General features: G+C 44.3%; 5 protein-coding genes across 5 annotated transcripts; 2 read left to right on the top strand and 3 right to left on the bottom strand.

Moving 5' to 3' along the window:
• Nucleotides 1-6: 6 nt before the first annotated feature.
• Nucleotides 7-2,613, bottom strand: LAJ45_03354 (uncharacterized protein; the record flags this gene model as incomplete). Its single annotated transcript, XM_046112941.1, has 7 exons — nucleotides 7-243; nucleotides 295-382; nucleotides 517-985; nucleotides 1,046-1,165; nucleotides 1,227-1,454; nucleotides 1,517-1,598; nucleotides 1,762-2,613. The coding sequence occupies 7 exons, from the start codon at nucleotides 2,611-2,613 to the stop codon at nucleotides 7-9; spliced, it is 2,076 nt and encodes a 691-aa protein (XP_045973818.1).
• Nucleotides 2,614-7,984: 5,371 nt separating this feature from the next.
• LAJ45_03353 (uncharacterized protein) lies at nucleotides 7,985-8,349 on the top strand (the record flags this gene model as incomplete). The annotated part of the gene is made up of 2 exons (XM_046112940.1): nucleotides 7,985-8,131; nucleotides 8,206-8,349. The coding sequence occupies 2 exons, from the start codon at nucleotides 7,985-7,987 to the stop codon at nucleotides 8,347-8,349; spliced, it is 291 nt and encodes a 96-aa protein (XP_045973817.1).
• Nucleotides 8,350-12,198: 3,849 nt separating this feature from the next.
• On the top strand, nucleotides 12,199-12,728 carry LAJ45_03352 (uncharacterized protein; the record flags this gene model as incomplete). The annotated part of the gene is made up of 3 exons (XM_046112939.1): nucleotides 12,199-12,285; nucleotides 12,350-12,541; nucleotides 12,609-12,728. 3 exons carry the CDS (start codon nucleotides 12,199-12,201, stop codon nucleotides 12,726-12,728), a joined length of 399 nt encoding a protein of 132 aa, XP_045973816.1.
• Nucleotides 12,729-14,213: 1,485 nt separating this feature from the next.
• On the bottom strand, nucleotides 14,214-14,887 carry LAJ45_03351 (uncharacterized protein; the record flags this gene model as incomplete). The annotated part of the gene is made up of 4 exons (XM_046112938.1): nucleotides 14,214-14,355; nucleotides 14,421-14,445; nucleotides 14,726-14,730; nucleotides 14,784-14,887. 4 exons carry the CDS (start codon nucleotides 14,885-14,887, stop codon nucleotides 14,214-14,216), a joined length of 276 nt encoding a protein of 91 aa, XP_045973815.1.
• A 724-nt stretch (nucleotides 14,888-15,611) lies between these two features.
• Nucleotides 15,612-16,034, bottom strand: LAJ45_03350 (uncharacterized protein; the record flags this gene model as incomplete). The annotated part of the gene is made up of 1 exon (XM_046112937.1): nucleotides 15,612-16,034. One exon carries the CDS (start codon nucleotides 16,032-16,034, stop codon nucleotides 15,612-15,614), a length of 423 nt encoding a protein of 140 aa, XP_045973814.1.
• Nucleotides 16,035-21,046: the final 5,012 nt, after the last annotated feature.

The following is a 21,046-nucleotide window of genomic DNA, read 5'->3' as shown; positions in this document are numbered from 1 at the left end:
ACACTATCAGTACCCATCTAGTTCCCTTTGCGCCTGAGCGTGAGCCTGGGCTGCAGCCTTTTCGGCAAGCTTGTCATCCCGAGCTTTGGCTGCCTCAGTACCCTCGTCCGAACAAGGTTCCTTGAACCAGTCGTGTTTTAATGCCTCTTTTGCTGTGATGCGCTTGCTTGGATCATACACAAATATCCTTTTGAGTAGATCGAGAAACTGTTTGTTGAAACGAGTGTTGGGAGGAATTATATCCTATTTTGTAATTAGAGAAAGAAGTGGTAATATCGGTGAAAGATAACATACTGGTAAACTTTTCATGGCATTTACGTATTTCTTACTAGCTCTGGTGGTCTCGGTATTTGGATAATCCAGCCGTGCACCCTTGAAGTACCTATTGATATTGAGTCAGATTTTCCTTGTAATCAATCCAAAGATGTACTTTGTTATTGGATAAAAACAACACCCGATTCAGGGGCCTTTTAACGATTCAAGAAGAGCTCAGGTTAAGAGAAAAATTCAACTTACTTTCCAATGAGGGTGGACGAATGATTACTGTTACCATTTCTCCCCAAAACGGACCTCACTAATCTTGTGTCAATCTTCTGGGCACAGACGGCTTGCATCATGGCCAAGTGCTCAAGATTATCGTGGGTTTGGAACAAAGCATCCCCTGTGTAAAATTCAACTAATATGCAACCGATACTCCACAAATCACATGGGAAGCTCCATCCCAGCCCTAGTATAATCTCCGGAGCACGGTAATGGCGAGTAGAGACAACGCTTGAATGATATTCGTCATCGAAGGTTGCTGACCCAAAATCAATGAGTCGAATATCAGTATCCAGAAGAACTCTACGAGAGCGGCCTTGGCGTTGTGTAGTTGTTGAGGAAGAAGGAATTGGCCGGTTGTAGGCATAATTTATAAACGAATTGTGTACCAAGAGTATATTCTCAGGCTTGAGATCAGTGTGGATCAAGTTAAGATCGTGGAGAACTAGGACTAGTCAACTACAACATGCCAAAAAATAACAAGGGGAAAATAATAATTACTCACAAGCAACACTTGTCAATAGCTGACGGGCAAAGCTCTGAATATGGCTGTTTGGAAATGGCGCAAAAGTATTGGCCTTTAGGAAATCGAAAACACTCATTCCAAGTAGATCCGTAACAATACCTACCCAGCATAAGTATTCTACCTTACCCAAAAATCCACCAGCCCGGCGAGATAGACCTACATATATGATTCCTGTAGTCAAAGCAATCCCGTAGATGGATACACTTGTTCTTATTATCCTTATCGTTGCAGGCCAAGGTAGATAAAACTCTTAATTCGATGCGTGAGGCATCACGGTACTTTTGAACTGAGCGAATGACCTTGATGGCACACTTAGTTCTCTTGACACGATCGTACGCCTCGACAACTTTGCCAAATGTCCCTTGTCCCAGAAGTTTTGTTATGTGGTCTGCAAGCGAACGATATGGTCAATTGATTATTGCTATAAGATGGGATGCAACATGAACATACATCGTGTTGTTAAATCGGTGTCAGGTGTTATGATATAATGACCATCATCGTCGTCAACCCTTACACCTAGGTTGCGGTCATTCTACACGGGTTACGTCAGCATAGCCCCACAAAATGCGGCCCGAAAAAAGCAACATCAAATATAAAAATGGATGAAACGCCTCCTGTGAAAAGACTTTGGATGGCTCCTGAATGCGCTGTCCAAAGGGAGATAAATATAAAAAAAATACCGAGATAACACCCACATCTTGGACTTGCATAACATAGACGTCTTTAGCCTTTATCGGAGGTTTTGGAGGAGGATGATAACTAGCAAAGGCATCAAGATTGGTGTTTGCAGCTGCAGCATGACTCGCTCTAGTGACCCTTTTCCTTTTTGGGCCGACGGTTGCTGCTGCAGCAGCTTGAGGAGCGTAGGAAGGCCCGGCAGTCCCGATCCCAGTTGATCCCAATGATGTTGCAGCTGTTGAAGAATTCCCGTTGATGCTAACAGTACTCGAATGGGTAGATAACGTCGTTGGGGATCCGTAAGCGTGCGGTGTTTGAGTGGAAGAATACGAGTGATGATCTGGGTAACCAGGATCGTACTGTGTAGTCTTTCGCTTTTTATCTGTATGAAGGATCTGTCCCCCAGAACCATTTGCGAGGTTATAGTGTCCAGTCATGTGTGCTGTACGCGACACAGTACTGGGTTGCTGTCTGCTCCCGCCAGATGGGGCGGGTTGCGGAGGCGGGGAGTCATCTATCACTATAATCTCTTTAGGAGGACCATTTTTGAAGTATTCGTCCCAATCGACGGGTCGTTTAGGATTTTTCCTCGAGGCAGGTTGGGATCTGGAAGCCATAGCCGAGAGGGTTGATGAACAGTCTGAGGAAGCAGAAACTGAAGAAGTTGGAGTCGCAGAGTTCGCTGTGGCTGTTGTGGAGGCCGGAGCCACCGGAGGTTGATATTGTAGTGGACTGGGGAGAGGTGCGTGGCGGACCGGGAGAATGTGGTGAGGATGTTGGTGTTGGTGAGGATGGCGGTGGTGATTGTAGTCGTATGTGTTATTGAAATTGAGAGGTGGAAGGGCCGAAGCGGTAGAGGGTGTAGACATTTCTAGCTTGGTTGTCCTTGAGGGAGGGGGGTGTGGGTGGGTGGGATCAGGGAAACAGAGGAAGGAGATAAATTTCCACCTGTTGAGAACCCAACGAAGAGGAATGGGAGAAGTAGAAATAGACTATTACTGAGTACACTGATCAAAGGCGACAGTCGTAACGTAAGTTAAATTACCAAGATGGCGACACTGTTCAGAGTCAGAATCAGAGTGGTGAGTGAGATTGTGAGCGCGAGACTGCGAGGTGCCCGGTATAGAGTATGGCTGAGAACGAGTAGTAGGGTTAAGAATAACGACGAGTGCAGACAGCAGGAAGTCGCGTCTAAAGGGCAGACAGAAGATGAGGAGGTAAAGCGACCAAGGTACGGGCAAGTATGATGAGGTATTCGGCAGGTTCGTGCGTAGTAGGTACAAGGTAGGTATGAGATATCCACGGCAAAGGGCGAACACAAATGGGGGAAATGAAGGAACTTCGCGGTTTCGAAGCTATGTCAAGAGAATATTGAGTACTGACTAACCGAAGACAACGAGAAACGGATCCTGTTGTTCTCCTAGATCCTTCTACTCGTATCCTTTGTCGCTTTAACTCACTGTCTATCTCTATCTCTTGCACCTAGAAGAGACAGGCCCTCTATGTCGTCCCTATCGGTGGAGGTTGTTCTGTTCTGCTGCACACCACTCCTTCGTTCCTCTCACGCTCTTCTTTCACACACACACCTGCTGCGTGCTGCTTGCTGCCTTGCTCTTGGGAAAGACACACTAAACTTGCGTGGGTGTGGAGCTCGTCCCGTCGATTTTCTCAATCACATCACCTCCAATCAAGAGTCTTGAAAGGCACAGCAACAGCAGCATTACCCGTTACCTGCTGCTTGCTCTTCTCGCCTGTAGATTGCCCTTGCCTCACTTGCTCTTTTTGTTGTGCGGTCTGAAGTATCGCGAATTAATGCAATTGCAAGACTGCACAAGAGGAAAATGCTTTGAAAGAATAAAGAGTTGCTTCCTCTCCCTATTTCGGTAAACCAGATCTCGAACCCTCCCAAACAATAACTCTCAACATCCGTGAAATTTATTGACTATAAATTTTGCCTAATACAGAACTTTAGCCCCACACTCGCGCTGACCGAACGGATTACCAAAGGATCTCCAATTTCATCCTTTGGTCGCGTCGTCCCCATCCCCACTTTCTGAGCGAGCCGAAACCACCGTCATTATTGGCCCAGCAACGAACGAGAGAGCGAAGAAAAGTCTGCGAGCAAAAATACATGCTTACTGTACCCCTACCCTAGCTAGTACCGGTATTATCGACAACATGCTCCTAAATTTGTAGACGCCGTGAAACCTTGACCTGGAGCAAAATTTAGTAAGAGAATGGAGATAAAAAAACGGCGATAGTCTTTTCTCTGCTCTGCCATAATGATAACCTTAAAGTTACAACTCAATCTTAGATAGGGACTGATCAAGCTTTAAATCCCAATCATTTATAATCTGTTTCGTTAAATAACGCTATGACTATGTGCTCGAGGGTGTGCTCTTGAAAATTGTACGGACCTCTGCTACATATACCTACTGGTCAGGCGTAGTCCTACCAAGCCTGAAAGAAAAAAGCCGGGAGGTAGTTTCTCAGGAACTGTGATCGTTCTAAGACTTGGTCACGCCTCAAAACTAAAACAATAAAAAAAGTAAAAACAGATGGGAGAAGAAAAAAAAAGCCACATTTGAATTCTGAGCCTAGGTACTGGTATATATTTCCTTTAGGTAGGCTTATCATTCTCTCTGTCATCAAAGAGCTGGGACAAGATTTACCATGGATTACATACATGTAGATAATAGCAAGATACATATGTGAATGTAAATTTATATTGTAGCTCGCACGAGAATAATTCGGAGTATGAGCGAGCCTTTCGGCCCGGCCGTTCATCGGTTGCGTAGTTAATGATATATCCGAGTTGACAACTTACCGGTACTACCCAACTTAAGTACTCCTAATGTAGATGCTTGTTTACCCCTCCCTCTCCTCTCGCATTCTTTCACGAATCCTATGGCTTAGGGAAACATGAGTTAACTATTTCGCTCCCGATACGATAAGAGGTACCTTGCGGCTCCTGAGATATATTCCGCTCAGAAGTCTCTTCCTTTCAGATAGACACACATGTACTACATGAATACACACGTAAGCAAGGGGTTTACACCGGGATGCCACGATGTCTGAGTAAAAATAAAACAGAAACAGGGCCGTGAAAAAGGCTGGAGCATGCAGCAGGCTCTGTATGAATTGGTCCCGGTACATCCCTCGGAAACCGGAGAGACTTCCATCGATGGAGAACAAAAATGATCGCCCATCTTGGCTTGCCGGATATCAAAGAAGGAAACGAAATGTATCAAACGGTATCAAACGGTGCACATAAAAAAGCTTAACAGCCCGTGTGGTCTCTTCCCAAAGATATACCATAACCTTGTGATCCTCACTCCCCCTCTCAAGATTCTACATATAGACTGGCTCTTCCTTTCTTTCAGCCTTCGCTATTAAGCTCTCTCAGAATCACACTTATCATATCAGTCCTTTAAACTGACCACCGGAAACAGAAGCGCCTCCTTCCTAAAGCAACAACGTCCGGGGGACAGAAGGGAATCCATAACGAATCCTTTGCTGCGGCAGTACATAACAGACTTGCTCAAGAATGGAAGCGCGGAGGAGAGAGTGCCAACCCCCCGGTCCGATTGCTCCAATAACCTAACGCACGTGCTGCTGCGGATCGATCTGCGCGCATGCCGGAAGAAGCGAGAGGGGGGGAAATAACATAACGAAAGGTGTGACTTTTTTTTGCCTTTTGCGTGTTGAAATGCGGTTTTCACTGAACCTATGAGATTCTCTTTTGAGCCGGCAGTTTTTCCGGTGAGTGGCTGCACAAAAGTACCTACACACTCTACAGTATGGATACAAGGGGGACCACGTAGTTGTCGTAGAAGCCTTGAACAACGATGGAAACAAACGTGGAAACGAGCTTACTGGAAAACTTGATGAATCTATCACCCATATTTGGAAAGTATAGTGCCATACGATACGAATTTTCATGAAGTCTCGTGGACTTCGTTGCTAACCTTTTGTATGTACATATGTACATATGTATGTATGTGCATTTGTACTTTTACATAAAGCATGCCAAAGACGACAAGATAAATGGTTATGCGGTATGCATATTAATATAATTTTTCTGGGCCGGGGATACTACGTGAAGGCTGGCGTATGTATGTACCAAGGCAAGTACGAACGTCATGTTCGGTTTATCGTACGGTGACTGACTGTTAAAAGCAGGATAGTAATAGCCGTCTCGAAACCCGAGGGGCGTAATTAATGTCTAGGTAAAAGGTATTGGGGGCTGTTTAAAAAAACCTTCTGATATTGGATAACGCGTCGGCATATCATACACTCGGGAATACTACCGCCGGGTGTTAAACAATTCAGAGATTGCTTATCGACAACGGCCCTCCGAGATTCCGGAAATGATATGCAAGGTTTTTACGGAATTGTACATCATCACATCCAACACGCCGTGCGTTTCAATTAAGGACTCTTTATGAAAATATAACTTCTCACCTGAGCTGTTGCAGGTGTGTCTCTTAACTATAAGATCGCCATAGTGTCGCGCTTGCTGTGGAATGGGGGAGGATTGCAGGATCTTCAGATCTACCACATGCTCAGGGGGTTAAACATACTTGAGAACTAAATCTCACCGAATATCTTGGAGCAGGGGTCCCCGCAACAGATAAATACGCAGCTTCATCTCGGCTTAGTTAGATGCCCGATTTTATTCAGTTCCGACATTAATCGATTTTTGGAAGAATCCGACTTCAGAGGCTTAGACGGGAATTAAAACTCCCGTTCTACAATCATGGGACCTCAGCTGAGAGGCGCTTACTGCCAGCTCACTTTGACAACATGCAACAGGCCAAAATAAGACATTTAAATCCAGGTACCAAGCTTTGGAGACTATCAAGAACTGAAAACTCCCCGCGTTTTTAACAGCAATGTGTTAAAGACTGGAGAGCCGGAAACTGCTAAGAAGCGAAGAAAATTACCTCGTGCTTTTAATGCCTTGGAAACCCCTCGATTCAACAGAATTACCCATCTGTCCCTTGCTCTAGCTAACCGCAATTGCTGCATGACGCCATCACCGGTTTAATAGTGCGTTTTTCTACGGAATTTTCACTTCTATGAAACTTCTATGAAGAAGAAGCTATCACGGAGACGTCCTTTTAGTGGAATTAGGCTGCGGTCCACTGATCCCATCTTTCCATACAATAAGCGACTTTTAGGTCTGCCGAATTCCTTAAGCCTGTGGACAAGTGCCGAGGACCTTATTTTCATAAGCGTCCAAAGCCTAAGCCTTTGATACATGTTTAATTGAAGATGTAAAGGATTCTCGGATATGACGTCTGAAAATCGGAAATACAGGATCTGGACCAGAGAGAACATGTTGAGTACATACCTTCAGATAAGCAATGTTAACAAAAGGAGAAGGGGAATGCACGATAGTGAATCCATGTTGGTTTAGGGGCATAAATAGGGCATGGATATGGGATTCATGCTGAGATAAAGGATACTTCTACTTATCACGACAGCAAGTCTCTGCCAATTACTGTCCTAAGAACTGGTAGCGGCGGGAAACATTATGCACTAACCACATATACACGCATGCAACTGCATGTCTGGAAGACTTCAACTGAGAGGATAATATTATTTACTTGAATATGCCAATTTTCAGGGTTGTCTGGCAGAAAACTGCGCCTTCCATAGCCACCTGAACACCATTGAACGAACAGTTGAGTATGATTATTACAGAATTGGTTATAACGGAGATCCTTAATATTTACATTGACTGTTTGGGGGTGGTCAGGTTAGTAGCTATGGAAGGCATGTCCAATGTGGCTAGCAGGTATCTACCGGGTGATAGTCGGTGAGGAACCAGTGGCAGAGTTTGGATACAAGTATCTACCCATACCCATAGATGTGCTTCGGGCCATAAATCATTAATATCCCATTTGGGAGATTAATTCACATTCTATAATGCCGCGAATCGGTACACATGTACTCATCATCAGACCTCGTTTTGTGCTTTGAAGACATCTAGGGCCAGGGTTCCCAATATCGATGGAGATATAATGACGTCAGTCACGTCCCACAAATTTACGGAACATTGACGTAATCTAACCCTAATATTATTCAGCCCTATGTCTATAAATCCTTATTAAAGAGCGAGTTGCTGTTAGTATATTCCCGATATCATAAGTATTCGACCCTCTCGATTTCTATTTTTTCGCCTTTAAAAGTTATCACACAAACAATCTGGAAGTTCTCTATCAGCACGAAGCCATGTCATCATCAAGTCAGAACCGTTTACCTACCGCAGTTAAAGGCGGATCAGGCCTCACGAAGACACCCGCAAATACCTCTTCAGACCCTGATTCCTCAACCCTACACAGCGTTAATTCTGGGCTCCATGACACACATGACCAAACTGTAATTCACTAGATTCATGAAAATACTATAAGTGAAGAATACTGTTATCTAATTTTATCTTTTGGCACGCACAGAAGCCGAGTGTTGCCAAGAACGATATGAAAGCCAGCGGCACCGTTGGAGACGGAACGAAGGTTGGACGGATGGTTAAGGAGGGGGCCGCGGATTTCATTGATAATCTAGCGCACGACAGCGTCATGGACCCATCGCAATCTTAAGGAATCAATGGTATGTTTCTTCATACCGACACCCGGTGACCTGAATTCAGTCTTTAATGATCTGGAGATGTAGTAGGAAGTACATACGGCTGGCACGTTGGGTTTTTGTTTGACTGATACATGTAGTCCTACGATTGAGTGTATAACACGGTGTACAATAAATATCATACATAAGGAATTGGTCCTTGGTGGGATCTGTTTGTTGCACATACGTTACTCTTGAATTATGAAATGGAATGAGGGTTTGTGACTTCGTGGCCGCTGTGCGGCCAGCAGTTGGCGTCGGTAACACCAAACTCAGGGATGAAAATCAGAATACAACTTTGTATAAGTAACTGAGCCGTCGTGATGGCTAAATACATGTACGCACTCACGGTATCCTAACTGAAAACCAAATATCCTTGTTTGTTGCCTGACGTCATGGGGATCTTGCAAATCGACATGATCGAGTGATATCATATGATTAAAGTATCTTCTATGATTACTGCTTATGCAACTTGTTAATTATAATAGATAGATACGATAGAAAAAGAAAGGGAGGTAGGAGAATTAGAAAGGAAAGGTTTTAGCGCTTGGGTTTATAAACGAAGAAGCAAAGAATACTATACTGGGTTTTTATCTGGCGAAGTTCGTATTTCATATAGTACATGCATGTAGATGTCACACGGGTTTAAGAATTCCCATCATCCATGTATCTAATCATGTTATCTGGCCCTTGGATAATAAACACATATGAGTAAGTATCGTTTACTTGACATCTGAACGTTTGGCAGCGAAACGCGGTGGTGGGGAAACCCTGTAGTGTTAGTGTATTAACGCATTATACTTCGTTTCCGCCTGTATCTCACCTGCTTTCTTTCTTTCCTTTCCTACCGATGGTTCGCCACCCGCAAAAACTATCAATCTTTGATCACCTAGAGCCTCGAGCTTTATTTTCAACACTTCTAACCTTTATCACCGTCACCTTTATAACCCAAACTGCACACACGTACTACTATATTAACTAGAAGACTGATTGTGTCACAATGGTCTTTCAAGCTTATACGGAATCCGCTAATCCCAGTTTTTACTTTGATTCACATCTGCGATGGCCATGAGCTATTAACTAGTCGGCTAGCTCAAATATCATGAGCAAAGTATTCGTCCAAACTTACAACCTTGAAAGCTAGAGCCTCCAGATTATGGAGGAGGACCAAGTTGCGGCAGTTACGGACAGGCTATTGAAAATAACATCTACGCGGGTTGGTCACCATACTGGTCTGCCAGGCTTGAACTGGGCTTTCCTAGGCCGGTTGGGGGCCAGCAACTGGTCTTTTTGGTGGGTTCAAGCCCAATATCAGATTTGGCTTACGTTCCAAGCTCCAATATAGTGAGCACTCTTCTCGCCGTTCAAGGAACAATGGCGGTGGATGCGGGTAGCACTAGGGGCTGCGGGCGGTGGCGACTAGTTGTGGGATTGTAGTGATCATATCGATAAATGATTATGATGATGCTCATTAAAGTGTTACTGTTGAATATATATAACGAATACAAACTATAATCAACAAAATCAAGTTGCCGGAAGTGGCGGGTCTGGAAAAGGGCTCCTTATAATTAATGCCTTTTGGATATTCTATTCTAAAGTATGGGTCATCATAAGGCCGTCTAAACCGTGTCATTTGGTAGAAAAGTATTAATATGGTTTCTGGGTTGAAGATTATTGACCATACACAGTGCTGGAGGATCAGGTTGCTAAATTCATCAACTCAAATTATAGAGTATATTAGTCTCGTGCCCAGCCTGTGTTTGCCTTGATTCAGGGAACGAGACTAAGAGTATATATTCCGACGCTATTTAGCATTACGAATCGAGAGCACACTGAAATATCATCATGTGTGTCGTAAATCCCATCCATTTAATTAACTTGGATCCTTCAGCATCTCCACTAGATCATCATGGTCACCAGAGGTGAAAACTACGTAATTTACATATGCAGAGTATGGATACTGTCTACTTGCATGTGGATACTATAATGTACCCGCGTGGCGATATTTAATACTGCCTTTCGCTCTGATTTGGTCTGTAGGGATTCGGTCTACCGTATATACGTGCACTATAAGCACGGCCACCTGCTTTAGTCTATGCTCGACTACCGCGGGTTACGCATCTACCTAAGGTTGTTTATGGATCTAGGAAATGCGTGTAACTTCCGGTTCTCCGTTTCCCCATGTTATAGTGACAGATTCTAGTAGTCAGGTACATAATAGTACATGTATAAACATATAGCTATGTATTCAGAAAGTGTAGTTTGAGATCACTGTGTAACCTGAAGTAGTGATCTGCGCGCACGTTCGGTACCAAGGTTCGTCAGGGGGAAAACCACCAATAAGCCTCATGCTTACTCTACATATTATGCCGTCTTCTTGAAGCTTGACTCCATGAAATCGACAGGAAACTGTCTGGCAACGTCAAAACCACCCTGCATACACCTGCACGCAGGTTACACGAACCCTTACCCAACCCCTAGATTTCCATATCAGGCGACGATAGCTGTGGAGCGCACGGCGAGTTTATTGAAACCGTGGCGAATGTGTACTACGATACTTACATGTTTGAAGAAATTTCAGTTCAAGACTCATAGGGGAGCCAGTATCGAACGTTTCATATTCCGTATCCAAACCCGTTGGCGTAATGTTTTGGCCATCCAACTGTACCTACTCCTCGAACCTTGTAGGTACAGGAACGTGTACCTGTGCATGCGCAGGGATCAAGCCAAGGATATCAGGGCGCATTGACTGAGGATAAGGCGTGTCTGTGGAACCTAAATCAAGCCTCATTTGGAGACGGGGACTCCCTTGACATGCTTATGTTTATCCACAAGATGAGGTTTAGAAATCGGTGTTGAGGGTGCGAGATATGCGCCATCCTGGGAGGTGAGTTTATAGGATGTATTAACGGGGAGTAATGCCCCTACCAAAACTGTGTATTCGCGAAGGTACTTGCAAGACTTACTGTTTTTTTCGTCTTGCATTTTGTAAAAATGAATAGTTGTCAACGGCTGCGAAATCACATTCAAACTATTGCAACTCAACGTTTGTTGCTATCTGATCTTCCGGAGGTGGTGGGATTTTGGCTTAGAAGTTTTCCTAATAAGGTTACAGTGCCGTCTCAGCTTAGTATTGTGGCCCAGTTGTGCCAAATGCGGCCGGTAAACTCGGGGTTTGTGGTTTCGAAATAATTTTTAGCGCCGTTTTGGAGAACCCGGTGGAACCTACGCACTCCAGACGGCCATAAATGATAGATCCTACAAGATTTCTAGATATTACATAAAGTGCTTATATCTGAGTAGTCGCCCAGCAGTCTCAACGCACACTGAGTGGAAGTGTCCCAATATATCTCAATCACAACTTCAGATTTAGCTCAAACCAATCAAAAAGAAACCACCCAGAAAACGAAATCAACCACCTAACAGATGCTCGAGAGGAGCTTGAGCGCAACCGGAGGAAACATACCGGTCCCCAGCTACTATACTGGTCTAGGTATTCATCTGCCAACAGACACAAAAGACAATGGCTCGATTCACTCAAGTGACTTTCTATCATTGGAAAAAAGGCTTCCAAATTTTCCAACTGCTGCGACTTTCGATTCAATACTCCCTTCATCACAGATTTCATTACAAATAAACAGCCGAACAACAAACGAGACTCGTTCGTTGTATGTTTCTCGGTGTCGCTTTTTCATACGATTGTTTTCGACTTTTGCTTCAGTGGGGTAGTGGCTGGGATTGCGAGCGCATATGTGGAATATTATTCGACCAAAGATAGGGGCTTGCTTTATGCCGGGCAAGATATATGGCCTGAGTACTTAGATATGAGGCCGAGCGATACATTATTGGCTGTAGGTTGTGTCACATCTTTCTTTAGCGGTGGACTTCTGATAGCTGGAATTTTCCCAAAGGTTAGTTTTCTATGTGCAGTCATGAAGGAGTGTGTCATTGACTGGGGACCACTCACTTACTTAGATTCGACATATAACACGACTCAGTGATATTTTATCACTCATTGTGGCTGTAATTGGGCTACCGCTGGCGGTTTTTGGCGCCTGCTTTCTCTACTGGTATAACAACAACTACCACACCTTTTGGACATGGTCGTGCGACAACAGAAAGATAGATCATCCAGAAGCTCAATTCAGGGTGGTTTGCGGCGAAATAGTATGCTACCATACCACTTCAAACTCCAATTGATTAGTTTTATAACTTACCATGGTTTATAATAAAGGGGTTTGCATTCTCAATGAGCTGGCTAGTTGCTGCTGCGGAGTCGTTGATGATTATCAACGTTATTGTTGGCTGCATTGTAGTCAAGAGGAAAAACGGCGAAACAAGGTTAGGCGTATAATATGTTGGCTGCTGGGTTCAGCATGCTTGTATAAACTGGGGCGTTTTGGTATTTTATTTTGTCCTTTTTTTTTTTTTTTTTGGTTACTGGAAAGGCGTATTTTCTGGAGTTTTGGGGGATCGGAGTTTTTGGGTTTCGGTGTCTTAGATCTGATCTATCGGTTAGGTACATGTAGCTGCTATGTATTATAGGTCGGTACCGAACTTAACTATGCATCATAAATGCATGTAATTATGTGTTCCATGCTGTTGGGTCGATTCATCAACTGTTTGGCTGTGTGTGTGTGTGGGGCAGATGCCGGTGAGGCGGCGCAGAGCTGCGGCGTCAAAGTGCTATGCCAGCATAGCTAGATCTAACCTTGTAACCTACATGTAGTCTTATCGAATAAGTACTCTAGGGTATTTGAGAAATTGGATAATTCGAGATGAGGTAGTATTTCCGGGGGTATCTTGATGAGAATTCTTGATTCACAGCTAGGTTTTTTTTTTTTTTTTTGTTTGTTAAATTCATTAATTGCATGCAACCTTACAGTTATGGCAATGTCCCCTAAACTTCACAGCTAGGTTTCTAGATAGAATTTATCAGAGATGTGTAGCAAGAGTGAAGAGAGAGAGAGCTTCTGAGAAAAGAGAAATTTATAGTCGTCCTAAACCGAATAGTTGACCGTGGAGAGATTCGTAAAGCTCTTTGCTTACGTATTCTACGTCCATATCACATAACTGGAGCTGCGCTGCGCTTAGCAACGCCCTGAAGCTCAGGTATTAACTATCATACTTCTCTTACTCTAGAATTCAAGGGTTCGAAGTCGGGCTCTCCTTTCAAATGAAGTAGAAGCCGGCCTTCATAGTGCTTTACTGAACTTTGACCTAGAGTTAAATGATGAAGATAGCAGGATTCCTCACATATGCATACTTAACCTAGCATTTAGAAACTAAGAATAATTTACTGAAAGCAAACGGATAGCTGCTTGACGGTCCACACTCACGCTCGTTAGTATTAGTACTCCACAATAAATCTCATGATAGTTAATAGTAAATAATAAATCAAAATTAAAATAAAGAAATGCGACGTCGCTTCGCTCCTGTACTGGGCTTCGCCCCCTTTAAAATAACTAAATAATAAGTAGAAACTCCTTTTATTTGTACCTACTAGGGGCACCCCCGGGTTACTGGTATGTGTGTACATGTAGTAGAACTCAGGCTCTTCTAGCACCTGTGACTAATCTCCTACGGCCCGAGTACAGATAGCAGAACCTCCCATCAGATTTGAGGACCACCTCATCTATCCCTTTGTTAGCTATGAAATTGATATCTGCTGTATTCCATTCAATGTTGAGGGCACCAGATTCAGGGTTAGGTTTTAGCGAAACCTTTTCGGTACATATTCTTTTATAGTATAGTAGATGTACCGTAGTAGCCCATTTATCCTAATGCAACAGCCAAAACGCCAGATCCCCGCAATCTAATCCTAGTGCCTTGCTGCAAGTTACTTCTGCTTGTTAGCTGTTACTTGCGGTGGTTGGAGTTTGTCCTTCTTGAACTTGGTCTTGAGGCTGTCCTTGTTGAACTTCAACTGTTGAATGTTGACTGCCGCGGTTGAAATGATCTTGGATGAAATAGCTAAGAAGCTGAGTATGATAGAGTATTGTCAACATCAATAAACTAACGGTCTAGTAAAGATTATTGTACTCACACCGCCTCCTCCGCCAACGACTGCACTGATGATGATAAAATAGAGAACCGATGTCATGGTCTTAATTGATGCAAGATTCTTCCCCATGTTGCTAACTTCCGTCGAGATGGTATCAATCTTCGTGTTTTGTTGTGCGAAGAGCTAAAGTACCGCTGTGTAAGCGTTGCTGAATGCTAATGAGTTCACCGAGTAATGGGTCGCGTCAGCAATGCTCGCTGACATCCAAAAGTTGAGAAAACTTTAGCTCGATTTTCGTATCAAGCTTTTCAGTCTTGGTCTCAATTTTCGTATCGAGCCGTTCATACCAACGCTGGTAAGCTCAGTTAGCAGCATCCATCATAGACTGATGATATGGAAACAAACCTCCTCTCCCCCGGTGTAAAACTCCCTTCCCCGTCCGGTGTCAATCCACCTTCAGTAATGGTACGGCAAAACAATGGGGCTGCAACAAAACGCTTTCTTGCCATCCCGGGACGAAACAGTTGAAGTGTATTCAGATTTGTTGACATGCGGCTGAGACGAAAAGCCATTCGGAACATAAGTAAACAATCTTTCTCTAACGTGAACGGTTTATGGTTGTGGGGCGTTGTTGTAACGGAGATGGGGAGAAAGACCGATAGATGCTCGGTGTGGGTCTACTAGTATTTAAACGCCATGCGTTGCCAAGTGTCATTGACGGTCGACATTCACATGTTGCTGAGCACGATGATGAGTGAGCAAATGCTGAGCGACTATGCAAGTAAACTTCAGGGTACTCAGGAACGAGTGCAAGGTCAATGCAACTAACCCTAACCCTGGGAGTAAGGTGCCTAAATTGGGTGCATCATCATTTATCACTCGTTGAAACATTCAAATCGCAACTACCTGACCTAATCAAAACCTCAAAGAGCTTCGTTTGGGCGAATTCCTGGATGATCTTGTCTTCCAGTTTATGTGCCCAGAGCTCGGGCTGGCCGGGCGGGATATTGTAGTCTTATACGGGCAGTTTTAGCTAAAGATATGCGCTGGCGTTATGATTTGTGAAGAGGACTATGTATTGCTACTGATTCATGCAAGTATGTAATTTAGGGTATGAAAAATGCTGAAAGTACTTCATCAAACGAATTTAACGCCCGAAACCCACAAAAAATCCGTGGATAGAAAAATCAAGATACCCCCAACAGCTATACAGATTCCTCGCTCCCCCTTCACTCAAGACATGACTTCAATTCTATCCGCAGTCAGCCAAACCCCACCCCGCCCGCCCACGATCCGATACCGCACCGCAAACTGGCACCCATTGCACGCCACATGGGTATCCTCCCGCTCAAAACACCCCCCACCACACGACCACTTTCGCAGTGGCCTCGGCACTAGACCCTCCGACCTTTGCTCCAAGTATGTTAACACTGTCTGGCCAGGCTTATCAGAAGCAACATTGCAGTGGCCGAAGACGATCTGTGAGTAATTGCAGCGGCAGCAGATGAAGCGGTAGTCTTTGCGGATTTCTCGTAGAATGGGATCTTTGATAGAGGCTTTTATGAGTGTGATGGAATCGAAGATGCTCGTGTGAGTGCGGAGCCCTGGGGCTTTTGGGAGCTCAGTGATGGCCATTGAGCGGGCGCTTGTGGGCATTGTACTTTCCGGGTAGAAAGGCGCTGGGGGTCTAAATTGAGAATTGAGTGAGTATTCAATGGTTGAATTTATACATCTTTCATTTGATATACGGACCAGATTCGTGGGTGCCTGTTGCAATTTATGGCTGTCTGAGATTGGGACGCTGAGTTGATAGAGACTTATTGAGGCTCGAATGTTGGTGTTGTATGCCCTGTACCCTTATCGATTGATGGTTCAACTCTGCATGGACGCTGAGTCTTGGGGTGTGGCTTAAAAATATTATGAAGCTACTAAGTGGCGGGCGAGGTTGAGCCGTTTCAAGTCTCGGTTTAGGGTTACGTACAAGATTGAAACATTCTACAAATTACTCTAGGAACGTATTGACTAAACCAGATGAGATTTTCTTCTATAGTCTAGTATGGTCTAGTACTGCGGTATACGGAGAATGGGGAATTAGAAGATCTGATAAGTGAAAACTGAAGCAGAGGACAATGAGCTTATTCTACCTCTATACCTCGATATTGGAGCTTAATCTTCGAACGTTCAACATGGAAACGAGAATATCCAGATGTTTTTTTTATGTAAATCAAGTATATGTAGTTTAGTTTAGATGGTCTGTAATATAATTTTCTCAAATATTAGCCGGCCAGAGCTGGAGAAAGCTAAATGTACCTATTTTATAGTTAATACATGTATTGTCAGCTCTATCCACACGCTATTCCATCCTTTGTCATCATACCTTCCTACGAGACTGAATATAGGAAGTATATGTATGTGCATTGTGTACATCATGTATTTAGTCGGCGGTCTTTGAATCCTGATCACCTGGCTCCCCCAGCAATACAAATCTTGTGTTTCGTTTGCTGTGAATCCCCAACCCAGCTGGTGCAGTTTCAGCATCTCTTTGTTATGGGTCGGGGGATATACACATTTATCCCGATCAGCAGATCTAGACTGACCCGCACGTGCACGCTGCATTGCAACGCCCGTATCCATCAGGTAGGTCCGGAACAGACAAGGAAAAACTGGATGGAGTGAGTTTGGACACGTAAGAAAAATGCTGGCTGTGCTCTATCGTCGGGTATGTAGGCCGGTTGATATAGGTAGGTATGTCCATACTCTGCGCCTTTGAAAGCAGCCTCCCATGGAGCTGGAGCTTCCTTCAACAGCATCGGTCCCTACAAGTATTGCTTTTTCTTTTCCCTTATGTTCTTTGATAGAATGTGTAGCTGCATTCCTATATAGCTGCTAGTTACCCGTTATCAATTAAGGCCCACAGGCATGAGGTAGAACTAGGCGGGCAAGGAAGGGGTTTTAAAGACGTCCACAGTACATCATACCGGTTCCGGTACGACAGGCTTACAACCAGGTATTATCCCCCAGGGTTTCGAGTGTCAATAGCGACCTGCAGGTATGCGTCAGACTTTTCTTTCCTTCCCCGTACATACCTTTGAGGGACACGATGACACCCGCCGGCCACGCACAACACCTGTTTTTCCTTTTTTCCTTCCCTTTTTTCCCTCTTCAGCGAGTGGAGCATGACGCAGGCCCTTTGTTGTTCCTTCGCTCGTTCGTTCGTTTAGAGTAAGGGTTTCCTGGTAGAGAGTGGCTAGGTGGTGAGGGGTTCTGAAGAGGAGAGGGGGAGGATTAGGTGGTGCTTTGTAGCTATGGAGTTGAGTGATCGAGTGAGTACTTACTGCAACATGGCATGTAATATGCACAGATCTTCGGCCTTTCTCTGCGCATGAGCTGCGGCTTAAAAACTCCTACTGGCAACGAATCCATGCACTTGCCTTAGCTAGAATAACCCGCAACTCTGCTGCATATGCAGGCGTACATGCTACCATACAGAATATCTACATGTACCTTATCGGCCCAGATCTCAGCCTGCTCCTAAAATTTGGTCCGTTTGGAAAATCTACTAGGGCTCTGTTTTGAACGATGTTGAAAAATAAATAGTTCACCAGAGAACTAGGCTCCGCTCCAGCTGAAATGAAATTAGGTTCCCCTGAGCTACTTAACATGTTCCAACTTAAGCCTCCTCCACGCAAATAGAAGAAAGAAGGATGTGCGGAGCCTCATGCCTAGTGCACTGGTTAATTTGACCAAATTTGCGCCTCCTCCATTCACTGAGAGTGTATGCGCAGTCTAGTCTCCGATCCGACCTGTAATTAATCATAATCACTGATATGCCAGGGGAGCGACTGACAGTCAGAATTATGAGCACGAGTTTTTCCCGACAAGTACTTTACTTCTCTTGCATGTCTTCTCCTCCTCCTCTTCCTCTTTTAATTCAACCCTCGTTGCCGGTAACTTCTGCGTTTGCTCTTATGTGGCCAACATTAAGACACTTCATCATTCATTGCAACCCGAGCAGAACAGATAAACAAACGCAGACATCCACAACCACCGTCACCTGTACCCTGAGTGAATAAGAAGGTCCGGGAACTGAACAATAAGAAAAAAAGCAAAGCCAACAGGAATTCAAATTACACGAGCTAGAGAACTAGACGGAGAAATACCTACATCGACCTTGCTCGATATGTAGGTGCAGTTTCGAAACCGCTATCAACGAATAACTAGTTACCCGACGAGGCTAAAGATTCTTTCTTTCGAAGCAACTGCCAACAGACTATCCGCCTTGTTTATATCGACCCTCGACCAACCGGTACATAGGCTTAAGAAGGCTCTAATAATCACTCGAATTCAACTAAGCAGCAGCAATACCATTCTAAATCAACGACAACGGAAATTCAAAGTTAAATTTCTGAGAGAGAAAGTTTCTACTTTATACTTCTTACAGAACTGAGAATTATCTGCACCCTGGTATATTGAAAAAGACCAAAGCGACAAGAAATGTGTCAGTACGAGCTCTGGGTCTACCAAAGGTGCTTCTCTTCTTCGTCCCCACACCTTCCCCACCAACCACACCGTACCTACTTCCGCGTAGCAAAGTGTTTGAAATTTCCCAATTGCGAACCTCCCGCGCCTCGGGCAGACTTCAAATCTACCGCCGAGCTGCCGGTGCAGCTGCGGGACCGATACTGTACAACTTGCTATGAAGCTCTTCAGAACTCCATGGGTAGTAGTGGTGATAGCTGCTGGCCATGCGGAGAGGAAAACTGGCCTGATGAACGACTTTGCAAAGGGATGAAAGTCGTTGATCTGGAAGGATGGAATGGAATGGACCGAACAGTAGAGCTGGATAGTAATAGTGCCTTGGCGGATGCAGGCGCGAGGGCTAGAAGGCTAAAATTCCTGGCGAGAAATTGGAAAGGGTGGAGTGACTGGGGTGGGATTGATGGGAGGGTGTTTAGAGGCATCTCATGATTGAGATTGGGAACTGTGCATTTGTAACAACCGGAGTTTAAAGCCTTAAGATAGGTTGGCGTCGTGTCGATTTTTCTTCTTCTTTATTTTCTTATTCCGCTTTTCCTTATCCCCTCCTTTCGTCTGGATTTCTTTTGTACTCTGGTAGGGCTACGGATTGCCTGCTAGGTTGTCCTTAATTGCTCGTTGGCGACGAAACACTTTTCTCAATTATCCTCTTAGAATATCGTATACACCGGTAGTTAGTCTCTTTGCTATAGGTATTGTGCAGTACAGTACATACATTTTATTTCTTCTTTTGAGCAGGTCATTATATGGCCGTGGCTCTACAGGATCGAATGCGCATTGCCAAGTCTCATGGCGAGTGATGTCCCATGATTCAGTTAAACGTTTCAGGACTTGCTATCAGCGGAAAATCCGCTTCTTTGATACAACCTTGATACTATCCATGAAATCTCTGTGAATACGTCGCATAGTATACAGAATGTCCCCCCTCAAATGTTACTTTCCGGGCACCTCAATGCTACGGGTGAGGTAGTGATGAGTTCTGAGGGGAGGAGAATCATATATTATGGGCAAATTGCTCCCAATCACCGTTTAGATACTCAAGGGGAAATAACCTCATCCGGCCGTATACTAAACACAGCGTATTTGTAGGTGGAGAGACATCTCAATCCGGTCCCGAAACAAAGGGTTAGTTCGTTGTTGACCAATATCACCAATCAATCTCGCAGATACCGAACCCCTTTTTGTAACCCTAACCTAAAACATCTTTAAATTCCTAGACTCTGGAAAGCCGCAGTCGCACAATTATGACGGGAGAGAGTTTGACAGCTTTTGTATAACTATTACAATCCCAGGCTGGAGCATTGGTATTTTATTTCTTTCCGATCTTGTGATTTTTTCCCTCTCCTTTTTTTCGCAGGAGCCGGAGCTAGGAGCGTGCACGAAGACTCCGAACCGGCTTCAGGTCATTATTTCGTTCTTGGTTATCGTTTGTGCTACATAGTGGTGTGTATTACAGCAGTCAAAAAAATTTCTTTCGCAAAATGCAGTGCAGCCCAGTTCACGACAGCTGCAGACAGGGGATGCAGAGTGAAAATTCTTAACTTCATAGCGATCCGATGACTTCATACAACCCTAACCCACATGCTAGCTGTAATAGTGACTAAGCGATCGAACATTGAGGGAAATACCTTTGCTATATAAACACATAGAAATTAGAGTACTTAGATGATCGTTGAACTCTGTTAGCCTTTGTATGAAAAAGTGGATAAGTCGCTTGGAGGCCAAGGGCACAACCACATATTCATATATGGTAGATTCATGTGGAATCACTCGATCCAAAATTCTGCACAGGTTTCAGCAGGGCCTAGGTGCTGCAATTCGCGGGGTACATATACACCTCTTGGTAAATTTTTGGGCCAAAAGCTAGGAGAAACGTACGGTCAAGATCGTGTTGGTCTTTTATCGGCCCAAGGCAGCCTAATATCCGTCAACATGAGCGTCCATCAATTTCCGACAGTGGATAGACTCAGTTCAATAGGATTAAGTTGTGCCTGCATCACCGAAGTCTAGTCTTGATTTGATCTAGAACCTTGAACCAGAGACAGATTCTGTGGGTTATCGGTTATTTTCTCAAATCCTAAACTAATCAAAGATGGGATAATGCAGCAATTGGGGGGGGAAGGCGGCGGAGG

The sequence above is a fragment of the Morchella importuna genome (assembly GCF_003444635.1).
Source record: "Morchella importuna strain M04M26 chromosome Unknown Morimp01GS007, whole genome shotgun sequence".
In the NCBI taxonomy this organism is placed as follows: Eukaryota; Fungi; Ascomycota; class Pezizomycetes; order Pezizales; family Morchellaceae; genus Morchella; species Morchella importuna.
This window is presented reverse-complemented; position numbering and strand designations above follow the sequence as displayed.